This window comes from Dipteris shenzhenensis, chromosome 30, assembly GCF_047967505.1.
Source record: "Dipteris shenzhenensis isolate YYH24624 ecotype China chromosome 30, Dip_SZ_1.0, whole genome shotgun sequence".
Lineage (NCBI taxonomy): Eukaryota > Viridiplantae > Streptophyta > Polypodiopsida > Gleicheniales > Dipteridaceae > Dipteris > Dipteris shenzhenensis.
This window is the reverse complement of record NC_141625.1, coordinates 26,479,161-26,494,295: the sequence shown is the minus strand read 5'-3', so window position 1 is coordinate 26,494,295 and position 15,135 is coordinate 26,479,161. Positions and strand designations below refer to the sequence as shown.

General features: G+C 37.4%; 1 protein-coding gene and 1 pseudogene across 2 annotated transcripts; one reads left to right on the top strand and one right to left on the bottom strand.

Annotated features, from left to right (window-relative positions):
* Positions 1–326: 326 nt before the first annotated feature.
* On the bottom strand, positions 327–14,153 carry LOC147881899 (peroxidase 21-like; annotated as a pseudogene). Its single transcript, XR_015543972.1, has 4 exons — positions 13,913–14,153; positions 1,183–1,386; positions 816–981; positions 327–720 (listed from the first exon to the last, which is right to left on the bottom strand). The product of XR_015543972.1 is annotated as a peroxidase 21-like (transcript).
* On the top strand, positions 10,333–12,762 carry LOC147881900 (uncharacterized). Its single transcript, XM_087401198.1, has 6 exons — positions 10,333–10,470; positions 11,973–12,029; positions 12,128–12,214; positions 12,332–12,397; positions 12,516–12,593; positions 12,676–12,762. Exons 1-6 carry the CDS (start codon positions 10,333–10,335, stop codon positions 12,760–12,762), a joined length of 513 nt encoding a protein of 170 aa, XP_087257324.1.
* Positions 14,154–15,135: the final 982 nt, after the last annotated feature.

The window sequence follows — 15,135 nt, the reverse complement described above, 5'->3', positions numbered from 1 at the left end:
GAGCGACGCAAACAGAGATCAAGACTAATCGCCTCATGAGCTGACTAGGGAAAATTATTGATTCACAAAGATAACTTAGTAAGGCCAGGCGGTAGCCTCAGAGGGAAAATTATTGATTCACGAAGATAACGTAGTAAGGCCAGCCGGTAACCTCATCTGGTCAGGCACAGAAAGAGAGAAACAGAGAGGAGCGCGAGAGATCACTTTGGTTTTGAGAGCCGGCTTTGCAATGGTGTCGGAGAGATCATGAGAGATGGCAATGGTGTCTGAAGCTTTCTAGTGACTATCTTTCTAGTACACTGTACAATATCCAAGAAAGCAATCGATCAATTCACCCATCTGCAATGCTTGCGGATCTCTCTCTCTCCGCCTGTTAGCACGTTGTACTCTGTCAGCACAGCCATGGCTTCCACAAACTACTCAAAGAAGTAGCTGTTGTCGTTGGCCATCATCTCCACGTAGCCTGCTGTCCTCGGGTCCAGAAACAGCGCATCATCGATCTTCAGCAGCCCCTTCTTCTGCATCACGTTCTTGTAGTAGTTGTCGATCTTCATGGGCGTGATCGGATCATTCCTCGGGTACTCGACTGCCTTCGGATCGGGTTTGGGCGTTGGGCACCTGATCTTCAATTCGAGTAGGTTGCATTTAAGGTAGGATCCACAATCGGGTATAGCCTTTGCACCAAATACTTGCAGTGCGTCCGTCCAACGGTATGCCCGCCTGCAGTTCAACCATGTCAACCATATTGAGTTATTGCTTCATTATCTATCAACATATGAAATTATTCAGGCGGGAAAAATGGAAAATAGAGACACCTAGCAATGCGACAGTCTGGGGTGGGTTGAGATTCAACGCAGCGAACAGTTCTAAGAGGGTTGTGACATCCACATCTGGAGCAAGGAGCTCGAGATCTGCTGCTTCAAGGCTGCTCTCCCTCGTATCTCTACGTCCGGTCTTCACTTGAAAAGAGGGTCCCCCAAGCTATTGGCAAAGGAGAAAGCATGAATTTTGGAGGTTCGACAGCTCTTAGACTTCTACAGCGTTCATTTTACGAATACAATATGCGAAGGAATTACTTCTACTAGATCTGTGGCCTTACGCTGCGTTGCCAGGGGTGATTATCTGTAAATAAATGTGCTCACTATTTCGCTCATTGTATACAAGTGCAGAGTTAGGGCGTACCATTGAAATGCCATCTCGTCCGGAAAGGATAACTATATCTGCACAAGAGACTACGCCGGGGCATTCTTTCTCCAGAGCATTCTTGATTAGTTCAATGTATTTGAAGTTCCGCAATCCGAAGTTCTTATCAGACTCCTTCTCAGCAGGATGTTGAGGAGTAGAATCCAGCAGAAGTGAACCATCGCAACCCTGTATCAGTAATATCTCTTTCCAATGTGCGACAATGACAGAGAGCAGTGTGCGTAAATCTCTCGGGTCCCCCGCGCCCCCCCCGCCCCCGTCCCAACACACACACACAAAAAAAAAATCATACGCACAGGCAAACTGTGCCCATACCTTCACAAGGAACTTTTGACTAATGTCTATATAGGAATTTGGTGTTGAACTAGGAAAGTTGAGCATATTTCCTAGGTAGAAAGATGGATTTTCTCCTCTTAATCTAGGAAATTCTTTTTCCTATATAGACAACCAATGCTATCTAGGAAATTTGACTTGTAATATGGAGAATCAAGTGGATTCTATGTTTTCTATCTAGGAAATGACGTCTTTTTTTCATAGCAAATTATATTTCCTATATAGATCAGTCAATGCTATCTAGGAAATGTGACATTCTATATGGAGACTCAAATGAATTTTCTATTTTCTATATAGGAAATATGGTTTTTTCTAGGAAATGTGTAATTTAATATGATAAATTAAGTGTTTCCTATATTGGAAATTAGAAAGAATGTATCTTTTGTATATGGTGATTGCAATTAACTACATAGGAGGAGTTTTTTGTGTACTAAGCAAGAATGTTAAATATTCCATATATAAAAATATTTTTATATAAAAAATGAGCATATACTTAACAAGTGTGTATCATTGTAATTTTAATAAGATATATGTTGTAGGCTAATTATATTTTCTTTAATATTAGAACATTATATTTCTTCTATATGTAGTCGAAATAAAAGTGACAATGAGAAGTACATGCGCTTATTTTTCTTCCAAAAAATTTCATGAGAATTTGAAATGAAGGTTTCTCCATTTTGTAAGTGAAAAATATAATAAAATCTAAATTGTCAAACACATAGACAATTATAATATGCTATGTAATTCCAAATTAATGCTCTAATTAGAAGTATATGCACAATGTTAAGTTCACAAATCACAATTTTGTCTCACGTTTTCTAGGGTAAAAGTATATCTCAAGGGAAATATTTACCCTGTACCAATACAGGGTAAATAATTCCTTGAGCCTTGAAATACAAAATGTGTGATGTCAAATGTATTGTTTTGGTATAAAAATCAACTATCTCATGCTCCCAATAATAAAATTATAACTCAAAATAAATGCTCTCTATCATAAGATAAATATTGTTTACCAATAAATATATGAAGTTTATTAAATTAATTACGAATGAGATGTTGATTTCCTGTAGTGTACATCTTTTCACTTAGGTATGCAAAGCTATTATGTTGTCATGTCAACTACATTCGTATTTTGGTACTTTGAACATCTATGTACATTTGTGAATACGTCCAAAATAAACCGCTAGGTTGAGTGACTTGTTGACCAAATAAAAGTCTTTCATCTAATATGAACATAATCTTCTTCCCTCCCATTGTGTTGTTCCCTTACATTCTCGTATTCAGCTCATACACATTATACATTTTGGAGTATTATGTTGTGATGCTAATGCATCATCACTCCATTAACTTTTTGATGCCGTTTATCCAAATACATTTAAAACTAAATCCAAAAAGACCTGTATGTTTCTTGCTATATTATCAATCCAAAAGGAAACCATCTAGACTAACATAAGGTGCTTCACTCCCATTTTCCCTCTACATCTTTGTATTCTACTCATATACATTCTACTTTTGTAGTGCAAGAATGGTAGAATGTCCAACAATGGTAAAATACCTCCACTAAACACACATAGTTTTCATAAAAAGATGATGGTTGAAGAAAGTATATATGAATTGAAGAAACAAATATTGAAAATGTCGAATAAGAACCAAAAACATGCTTTAGGTGATGTAATAGTAACAATAAATGTTACCACATGCAATTGGCACAAGATAAATCTATCAAGACAATAGAAATGCATTCTTAGATATGCATTGTTTAGATTTGAACTACCAAAGGGAAAGTACTCCCATTGCCATCATGATATGATCATTTACCATTCTTGGAGTGCACATATATTATTTTTCAAAGACCAAAGAAACTGTACTATATGATCTAGTGGAATTATTTTATAAATCATAAAAGCATGGCCTTCCTTTGTATCACAAGTCAAAGTTCATGGCTTCCTAGTCAAGTTTAACATTTGTTAATTATTGTACTATGTTATGTGCCTTATTGTTATGCTTAGGGATTAATTTTTCTCATTGGATGTCTATCATAGCAATTCTATACTTTATTGCAATTGTGTGTGCTTACTATATCAGAGATAAAAGCTAATCCATGAGCAGTAATTAAATTCTTTTATCAAATACTACTAGAATTTTATAATATAAGTTTATTTTTCAAAGTATATGCCCTCAGTCTTTCAGTGAGAGGCCAAAGGATGATTTAAGAATTCCAAACTAGTTGTTACAATTCGATGTAATCATTGCATTTCTAGAGGGAATAGTGAATCACTTTAGTTTGGAACCTCTCCATTGTTTAACTTGTACCTTTATTATACATATATGTGGAAGGAAAATTTTGACACATGTCTCCACGAGGGGGTAGTAACTAAAATGATGCACCAATTTTGCATTTACTTGCAAAGTTCCATCTCCTTGCAAAGTTCCAATGTTTATCAGATACCAAATGTGTGGCTAGGAAGGAAGAATATCCCAAATACTATTATGTGAACAAAAATTATGTAACAATCATCAACAATGATACCTCCCATCATCCACCAATTATATTATTGGTAATAAACTTTTCATAGGTCTTGAGTAGTTTCCATATCCCTACAAAGTTCTGTTTTTATTGATGGTGCTTTTCGCATTCGAGAGTACATCCTTGGAGATGGTGTATATGCACTTACACCATGGTTCATCAGTCTGTATGAGACCCCTAGCATGGACCTCCAATGCAAGTTTAACGTCTATCTATTTTCCACGTACGTTGTTTTGGAGCATGCATTTGGTTGATTGGCAATATCTCAATAAGAAGTTCCTAAATTCTAAGCCCAAGTTGGTCGCAAGGAGTATAGTGGCATGTTGCATTTTGCACAATACGCTACTCGTAGATGGGAATGTGCCATAACATGAAGATTGCTTTGATAGACCACATGATGAGGATGTATCACATCGAATAGTTGAACCTATTGGTCATTCTCACAGGGCTGTTTTAGCAGCTTGGGCAAGTGCACAATGAGATGCTTTTGCTCGATATGTTATGGTACTACATTCGAAACTTGTAATGCCACTTCGAGATACTTTGCAATGTTTTGGGGATGGATGATCCCATAAACTCATCAAATGATCCCAGTATGATGGATGCATGCAAGGAAGTTGGGATTCATGAACTTATGGGATGATTCCTAGCTTGTTGGGTCTATACACGGGAAATCTGGGTCCATCAAATGATACAAATCTTTGCATTGCACAAAAACCACTAACATGAACTCATCAAATGATCTGACTCTTGGGTTTGCACATAAGCCACTATACATGAACTTATCAAATGATCCCACCCTTTGCATTGCACACAAGGCACACACATGAACTCATCAAATGATCCGAGTCTTCACATATATATTTTTTTCATCTCTCATCGGTTCTAAAGCTTAAATTATAATTTGTGAGTTAAATACTAAAACATGCCTTGTATCTACTATCAACCATGTCATGACTCATTGATTCTACATTTGCTCTTTGTTATAACTCTAAATCTAGGACATATATATATAGCTTATGCACACTACCAACAACCCACTTCATTTGCTCTTTTCCATCTATGTATGCCTATGCCTATGTCTATGTATGCCTATCTATGCTAGCATGTGACTTATGCTTTATGTAAATGCTCATTCTTGTAACTCAAGAGCACACTGAAGGATGTATATCTTAAAGCAGCTCTCATCTATAAAGATTAAATTATAATCTTTTGCTTCTCTATTATGCCTATGTCTATGTATGCCTATCTATGCTAGTATATGATTTATGTTTTATATAAATGCTTTAACCTGTATGCTAGTATATTATGCTTTATGCATTATGCGAATGCCTATGTTTCTATAAAATAACGAAACTAATTGCCTAGAAGAAATCCCGCCAAAATCTAATCCTCTTCGACCTTCAAAGTCTAATACGTTGGAAATAAGACATGCGATTTCTCATGTTCTTCCCCTCCATGACATAAGGCCGTTAATCGTAGCTGAGGCTTGGGAGGCCGGGGATTGGGTAGGTGAAGCTTGAGGGCAATCTATGTGCCCGCGTGTTGGATGTGGGATGCTGGGGAGGCCGTGGACTGGGCAGGTGAGGCGTGAAGGCAATCTCTATCTCTGCATGTTAGTTGTAGTACCGCAGACCGCGAGTAGGTGAGGCGTGAAGGCAATCTGTGTCTCTGCATGTTAGTTGTGGGGCCGCAGACCGGGCAGGTGAGGCGTGAAGGCAATCCATGTCCCTGCGTGTTGGTTGTGGGATCAAGCCACTTTCATAGAGGGAAAGTGGCCCCAAATTAGAACCTTAAACTAATCGGCCCAGCATTAGATAGATTCGACTAGCATAAGACACATAATTCTAACTAAACCAGCCCACAATCAAAACTAGCATGAAACACCTAGACTCAATTAAACTAAGAGGCCCACGATTGGATTGAACTAGCACATAACATGCTTACAATCACAAATTTCACCCAAGGTTAATCATTTAAAGGGTTAAAGGGTTTAGATAAATGCCTATTTGGGTTAAAGGGTTTAGATAGGGTGAAAGGGGAAGGCACCAATTTCCAAAGTTGCATTTTTGGGGAAAAAATCCCCCCAAAATCTAATCCTCTTTGACCTTCAAACGGCTCCTTCACGGAACAGAGCACGCCAAAGCCGTTGTTAGTACTTGCAGCCTGCACCTTGCTTTCTACCTGTTTGCAGTTATTTCGTCCTTCCCTAGCCTATGCTTCAGCAGCTGCAGCCCGCGCGATCGATCCTACTGCAGGAGCTGCACCATATCAGCAGCTAGCGCCTCGATCGCAGTACTAGTAATATATGTATCTAATTGCAATTGATCTGCAATCGCGTGCTGGCCAGCAGCTCTGTCGATCAATTGCAGACTATCTGGTGCTGCATTTTTCACCAGCAGCTATACTACGTACGCCGCGCCCTAGCTAGGCCAGTTCCGTTAATCGATTCGCCCTGCAGCTGCAACTGTACTACGCGCGTACGCCGTGCCCTAGGCCAACAGCTCCGTTCATCGTGCAGCTGCATATATGCAATAAAAGGGCCTTCTAGCGATCTGTAGCTAGTGTACTAGCTGCGCATGCGCAGTAAATCATTGTTAAAGGGGATCCGAAATTCGAAGCACCTCGAGATCTAGAGCCCGTTGCCCATGACTCCGTGACCAACTGCAGCTCCCAAGAGGATCGATTGCGACAAGAGTACTTGGAGGATCGAGCTCGAGGGAGTAGGGTACTGTGCATTTGCAGGTCAACTCCCAGTCATCTCACCATGGGCAGCAATTCCCAGGTACTAATTCCATCCACTTACCAAGGAATGTTTCTATATTTCTATAGGCTTCTATATATCTATGTTTCTATTTAATGAATGCCATTGCGTGCCTTGCTTTATGCTTGCCTATTAATGCCTTATGCTTCTATGTGTGCCTATGCCTATACTTCTACACTTGCCTATGCTTGCCTATGTTCCTATATGTGCTAGTCTGCGCTTGCTTATGTCTCTACATGCTTTATGTGAATGCTAGTACATGCTTTATGTGAATGCTAGTATATGCTTTATGTGAATGCCTATTAAGTATGTGAATGCCTATTTCTATGCTTTATGTGAATGCCTATTTGCCTATGCTTCTTTAATCTATGCTTCTATGCCTATTTAATGAATGCTTTATGTGAATGTCTATGTCTATGCATCTACGTTTATGTATGCCTATGTCTATGCTTCTATATGTCTATATGCCTATGTGAATGCCTATATGCCTAATTCTATATGCATGTTTTATGCTTTATGCTTTATGGATCTACTCTTTAAATGTTTATGGATGCCTTCTTTATGCTTAATGCCTATCGCTATGCTTTATGTGAATGCCTATTAAGTTTATGCTTTATGTGAATGCCTATTTGCCTATGCTTCTTTAGTCCATGCTTCTATATGTCTATATGCCTATGTGAATGCCTATTAGTCTATGCTTCTATATGTCTATATGCCTATGTGAATGCCTATATGTCTAATTCTATATGCACATTTTATGCTTTATGCTCTATGGATCTACTCTTTAAATGTTTATGGATGCCTTCTTTATGCTTAATGCCTATCGCTATGCTTTATGTGAATGCCTATTAAGTTTATGCTTTAAGTGAATGCCTATTTCTATGCTTTATGTGAATGCCTACCTGCTTCTATGTCTATATGCTTTAGTCTATGCTTTTATGTCTATATGCCTATTAGTCTATGTCTATATTCTTTAGTCTATGCTTCTATGTCTATATGCTTTACTCGGGGGGGTTACTCATCATATGTAACCCTATCACGTGAGTTCAACAAAAGGATATTTTTTATTTCTAAAATTTACAGAAATAAATATACATAAGGGACTATTTAAAATAGTTTTGGAAAAAATTTACAGATTTGTATAGAAAAGGGGTACATTTTATTAATGAAAAATTTACACAGATAAGGGATTTTAGAAATATGCCTTGAACGCACGTGGTATAGAGGGTTTATACATAGTGACCCCCCCAAGATGCTTTAGTCTATGCTTCTATGTCTATATGCCTATTAGTCTATGCTTCTTTAGTCTATGCTTCTATGCCTATTAAGTTTATGCTTTATGTGAATGCTTTTATGCCTACCTGCTTCTATGTCTATATGCTTTAGTCTATGCTCCTATGTCTATATGCTTTAGTCTATGCCTAATTCTATGCCTAATTCTATATGCATGTTTTATGCTTTATTCTTTATGGATCTACTTTAGTCTATATGCCTAATTCTATATGCTTTAGTCTATGCCTAATTCTATATGCATGCTTTATGCTTTATGCTTTATGGATCTACTTTTTAAATGTTTATGGATGCCTTCTTTATGCTTAATGCCTATCGCTATGCTTTATGTGAATGCCTATTAAGTTTATGCTTTATGTGAATGCCTATTTGCCTATGCTTCTTTAGTCCATGCTTCTATATCTATATGCCTATTAGTCTATGCTTCTTTAGTCTATGCCTATGCTTCTATGTCTATATTCCTATTAGTCTTTGTCTATATGCCTATGTGAATGCCTATATGCCTAATTCTATATGCATGTTTTATAGAAAATGCTTTATGGATCTACTCTTTAAATGTTTATGGATGCTGCCTTTGCCATTGATGAATGCCTAGGTTTATGCTTGCCTATGTTTCTACATGCTTCTATGCTATTTATGCTATAGTCTAGTCTATGCCTTTGTTTCTATTGGTGTTTCTATAGTCTATGCTTTCTATGTTTCATTGGGTTTATGCCTTGTCTATATGGTATGGCAATATTTCTTTTATTTGCTTATGGTATGGCAGTTTCATTTTTATGTTATGATATGCTAGACACGTATCTATGGTCCTATGTGTGGGAGCTAAGTAGCAGAAGTGACAAAATCTCACGGGTATAGTCCTTCTTTATCCATGGAGTCATTGCTAGGGTGTGCATTTGCATGGCCTACAACGGCTTACATACGGTTTTACCATGGGTGAGGCTGCTTTGATGATATCTGTTGGGAGGCCGTCTATACGACTGGCACTAGTTGCCCATACTTAGGACCCTACTATGTGTTTTTATTTTAAATGTGTTTATACATGTTTATAAATGCTATGTCTCTATGCTTGTGATGGACTTTGTTGAGCTTATGTAAGTGTTTGTTCTCTAGGGTGTTTTATTCATGATTTCATGTGCCTTATTCCAGATGGCAACAAATGATAGCCTACGGAGATGTAGATGCAATTATAGGTATAGGCATTCGCCTCTTGGCTATCAAGATGTGAGCCGGAGGACGTATTATGTGCATTTGCAACAAGACTCCATTGGAAACTTACACGCACCAATTTTGAGGAATGTGAATGAGGAGAACTCTATTGACAATGATACTGCAGTGAATGAAGAACTCATTGAATCATCTAATCGACGGAGGCGGGTATGGTGTAGATGTGAAACTTATTGCCATGGTGGCCGCTTGGTCGCTCCATAAACTTATGCATGGCATATGCAAGTCGATGAGCGATTTGAAACTATTGCAGAAAATCTTGGTTTGCATGCTCCACACTTTAGCTCTTGTGGACCTGAAGAAGAGGACAACAATGAGCCTATGCATCAGATGGAAGGAAACGATGAATTTACTGATATGCATGAACAGGATAGGTTGGATGATGAAGAGGATAACATGGATGCTTTAGGAGAGGATAGCCATTTATCTCTCGCTGATAAAATAATAGAAAGATTAATTGAGTTGCAAGCTCTTTGGGATGGACATCAAGCTTCAGTGGAGTTTCAAGATAGTATGCTTAAAATTCTATTTGGAGATATGGGTGGTCCTAGGTCTACAACACATGAAGGCGCAAAAAGATCGAGTTTGAGTAAACTATTGGTCCAACTTCGAGAAACATGGGATGGAAGTCTAAATGGAATAACTGTTCCCACATGTTGGGAGCAATTAACTACTATGTTGACAAGGCTTGGAATGGTTGAATCAAAGAGATATAGAATATGTCAAGGAAAAGAGGATTCCATACATGCTCCAATACTCTATCTACCAAGCAAAGAGGACGCTTATAGTGGTAACATTGTTGAATGCCAATGCAATAGAAATGTCACTGGAAAGAGAAAATTAAAGCGCGATTGTTTAACATGTTGTGAGAAGTGTGAGAAATGTGCAATGCCTAGAAAGGAAATGTTATGTTTTGACTACATTTCGATCGGTGAACAATTTGAAACTACTTACTAAAAGTAGATCTTTATGCCACGAATTATTGGAAATGTGGCGAAATAAAGACAAATGGTTGGTATCGAACAATTCTAATGAAAATATTAGAATTGATGAGTTCTGGGATGGCAGTAAATGTAAAAGTGTGAAAGAGTTTTGGGATCCAGAATCAGAGTTTGAGTTGCCATTGGTATGTGAGAAGGGGTATTGCAAACAAGCTTATACAGCATGGCCATCTTCACTTAAATCGGAAGCACTTTTGGAGGGTTGGAAAGAACATGAGAAAATTTACAAATTTTTTTGCAAGGCTTGTCGAGCTTTGATACAAGGTCCACAAAGACTCTGTAAGGTAAATTTTTTACATATATACTATAAATGGTCTCAGCTTTATGGAAAATGCCTATGGGAGATGAATCAAAGGATGTGTCCTTCAAAGAGAACAAGGAGCGTCTGTCTTTGCAAGATAAATCTCAAGTTTCTGTTCCTCCGATCTCAGGGGCAAGTTTTACACCTACATATGATGAGGTGTTTAAACCACCCAAAATGATCTGTAGAGATAAGAACAAGCTATATGGGAAAGAGCTCTTAGAAAAGTGCTTTAGAGACCAGCATTCTCTATTGTTAGAAACTACCGTCATGTACGAAGGTGGTTCGAGGGAATAGAGACTGTTATAGATCTACAGCATAAAAAGGAAGAACAACAGCATATTAAAGGCATCATCCATGAGCATCATCATGAGATAGTGCCTAGACTAAAGTTTAGTGGAGTTGAATATAGCTGGAGAGAGGAAGATATATACAGGTGGTGGATCTCCTCAAAGCAGTCTAGCAAGAAATACTCGAAGAAGAGGACCCTTGTAAATAATGTGAGTTGGCCTTTCAATTATGTGATATTTTATAAAACTGTATATTTGTAATATAGATATGATCTAGTCAATGTATTCTATTGTGTTTCAAAGGACGAAACCAACAAAGTTCAAAGAAATCAGGAGCTTGAAGCAACTAGTCCTTGTATTGACAAGTCTCCACATAATTCAATTTCAAAGAAGGTATGTTCAATACATTTAATGGTTCTCTAGCATGAAGTAAAAATTTGTATTTATTTGCATAATTTGTGCCACTTCTTACTTTGATTATTTAACTCTTTAGCAGTCTATTGGAGATTCTATTTCTATTAGAGAGGAATTTCATGAACAAGGATATTCAACATCTCAGGTTGTTGACGCATTTGAAAGATATGTTTTTTCAAGAAAAATTAAGAATATCGTATACCAATTGAACTAAGTTCTCATTCCTTTGGATTTCAAAATGATCTATAAGAGTTTAATAAAATTTTGTATGTCTATTTGAAACTTTTTAGAGATATATGGAGCCTCAAGCAACTACTCCTTGTATTGACGAGTCTCCACATAATCCAATTTCAGAGAAGGTATGTTTATATTAATACCTTGAATGGTTCTCTACTTTTAGTAAAAAATTATACTTTTTCGTGTAATTTATGTGACATCTTACTTGGATTATTTAATTCATTGGCAGTCTATTGGAAATTCAGTTTCTATTGGAGGAGAATTTTATGGACAAGGATGTCCAACATCTGAGGTTGTTGAAGCATTTCCAATAAAAGATATCTTTTTAATTTTATAAAGAATACAAAATGTTTTCTTTAATAAAATCATATGTTCTTTCGTGTAGATAGATAAGTTCATGGCGAAGAGATTCGAAGGGTTTGAGTATTATCACTCTGATCAGGTGTGTAAGTTTCAATCATGAGTTGTCTTCTATTTTGAAAAACTATTATTAACCATTCAGTTATTCACAATTCATCTATCTTGAATATTTTATGTCAGGATTCTTATGGTGAAGCGAATGCTGATATGAATGAGATGACATTTTCTAAGATGCTTCATGGTGACATCACTACAAATGAAGATAAGGTATGAATTGCCTTTATCTTTTAGATATGCTTATGATTGAAGCTATTTTCTTTGATTCAATTGTGATCAGCATCTTCTTTTTAGACAAGTTTTAATTTAATTTTGTCATATTTTTAGGATCCAATATCAAATGTGATTGATTCTACGAATGAAATGTCTAGAAAAAGTGAACGAAAGAGAAAGGTAAAAGTTTTCATTTATGCAATACCCTTTAAAAGTAAAGCAAGTACTTTGTATGCTTGTATTCTTTACATAATTCTTTCCAATGGCATTAACACTACTTGCTGTTTATCATTCATAGGTGAGTGAAAAAATGAGAGATCACTTAGAACAGAAGACCGTGCAAAGAAGTGATAAATCCCAAGGAAAGAGATGCAAGGTATTCTTATATTCAAAATTTATTTTCTATGATTTGAAGTCTTTATACCTTGATTTTAATCTCAATTTTTTATTTGAATTAGAACTTAAAAGATATTCAAGGTACAGACATGGAGGTGACTACGATTTCAAGCGAGTATAAAAGAGTATGTAACAGCCTTTTACATTAGGCTTGATTATTTAAATCATTTGCTTCGAATTTGTTAATATATTGTCACTTGTTTTGTTACTATGCCCTCAAGTGGATGACATTTCAGAGGAAAATATGGAGACGATACTTTTGAAATACATGGGAGTCCACACAATTCATGATATGTACTTTTCCTTAAAAAGTACATATGTGAAGCTTAAAAAGATCGAGAGTAGCTTCAAACAGTACTCTACAGACATCAAGAAACCAGCCAGTAACATTATGATAAGGGACATTGTGCATTGGCTTATTGAAAGTCAAAAAGTTAGATTCATGGAAAAATCTGATGTGCTTAGTTTAGAAGATATAGAGATTTTGATATGACATTTCGCTTGATTCAAATAAGTCTTCAAAGATGTTATATAGAGCTCTTTTATCTCTCTTTGGTTGTCTTATATTTCTTATAGTAGAAGTTTTTTGGCTTTTCTTTTGAATATTGTAATAACGAATGGACTTTTTACCTTCTTATTATTTGTAGAAATATTAAAGAGAACTCCATAATCTTTTTGATGGTTTTGTTGAATCTTAGTGTAGATAATGTGAGTTAAGGTAATTATAGTAACAATTGCTTATTGCTCTAGGTACTTTAAAAGTTCAAATTGCTACGTATAAAAATGTGAAACATGAGTGCTTCATTTCTTAAATGATATAACTTAGACAAAATCACTTATTTCGTGTTCTCCCTATATAGGGAAATAGAAGATTCTCAATATTGTTTACTAGTTCATAACCAGAAAGTTTGCAAACTATGAAAAATGGGGCATTTCCCAGTTTGTCTTACAAAGAAAAAGAGGATTCTCTATATCATTTACTTGACTATAACTAGGAAGTGTGCAAACTAGGGAAAATAGAACATTTCCTAGTTAGACTATGTAGGGAATTACTAATGAATTTCACTATCTAGGATAATTTTCCTATATGGTGAAATTCTCTAATGATTCCCTGCATTGACTTGCATAGGGAATTTTTGATTGATTCCCTAGATAAGGTAACTAGGAAGTGTTCCATTTTCTCTAGTTTGCACTCTTACTAGTTATGTTCATTTCAAACTAGTAAATGATATAGAGAATCCTCTTCTTTTCCTATACAGAGAACGTCTCAAAGTTCCTTGTGCATGCATGCAGCTTTACCGCGCAATCGTGGAACATGTTTCGAAGAAAGTAGACGGCAACGTTGCCGTGAATGTAGTAAATTGCGGTAACTTCTCGCTTCACAATCTCTTCAGCCTGCGGGCATGCATCTTTGTAGAAACCATAGCTGAGGTCCCCAGCAGCATCAGTTGTCAAGAACAGGGAGGAGCAGGCCAACAAGCTTAAGAGGAGAAGGCGAGCAGGAGCCATGGGAATAGAGGCTGGAACCTGAGGTGCAGCGGAGGGAGATGGACAGTGCTAGTAGTACGGTGCAGTACAGGCAAAGGGAACACGTCAAAGAACCAACGACTCCAGCTGAGGTGGGAGTCGAGCACTGCCGCCTGCGAGCTGACACCTGGTACGCGGCCCAACTATAGACTGGCGAGCGGCAGCTGCTGGTCGAGCGGCCTTTTGAAGATGAAGGATGCCAACTGCCAAGGGATTGCAGTTTTAATTTGCAAGCTGGCAAAAGTGTGCGGAACTGCACGGATACAGTCCGGAAAATCCAGAAGATGGGGTGTCACGAACGTGGGAATCGATGGAGGACGAGGACCGGATAATGGATGACGTAAACGCTTGAGGAGATGAGGTTGATGAGACATTGATCAATTTGGGACTAGGTGACAAGTTGACTACGATAGAAGAAACTTGAAAGTATCTCGATTCAGCGAACAGAGTTTGAACGTTGGAATTACAAACTGGAGTACTAAATTTGGAGTCCTGCTGCATCTAAATCAACCAACTTCACAGATGCTGCATCGAAATCGAAGATTCTTGCCAACTTCGCAGAAGTGATGAAGATCAACACCTGCCGCGACCTGCGACCTGCGCAGCTGTGTGTGATTTACCAAAGATTCAACGATTATTTCTACCGTAAAGTGTTACATGACTTAGATCCAAACTTCCAAAGGTCTGAAATTGAATCGTTGACAACTCACATACCTCTTTGTGCTCCATCGTGCGACAAGATATGTCACTCCGTTATTATCTTAATCCAATTCGTAATCCATCATTTGCCAAGCTTCGCTGTTTGAGAACGAAAGGTCAGATCGTTTATCATCTTGAGATCTCTCTGAGTGCGTGGCACTGCGTGCGATAGTCACTTCCAGTTCGTAAACCATCACGGTTCATTTGCCAAGCCACTTCTACTCTCGAAGATGTTAGATCAATCCGCGTTCAGTATCTTGACTCCAACAATCCGATTCTTGAGATATCTCTTCGTG

Excerpts from the sequence above, each read along its gene's own strand:
- LOC147881900 (XM_087401198.1), top strand. The coding sequence starts at position 10,333 with ATGTGGCGAAATAAAGACAAATGGTTGGTATCGAACAATTCTAATGAA. Across the intron at positions 10,471-11,972 it reads CAGAGTTTGAGTTGCCATTG|ATAGATAAGTTCATGGCGAA; the intron begins GTATGTGAGAAG and ends TCTTTCGTGTAG. Across the intron at positions 12,398-12,515 it reads AAAGTGAACGAAAGAGAAAG|GTGAGTGAAAAAATGAGAGA; the intron begins GTAAAAGTTTTC and ends TATCATTCATAG.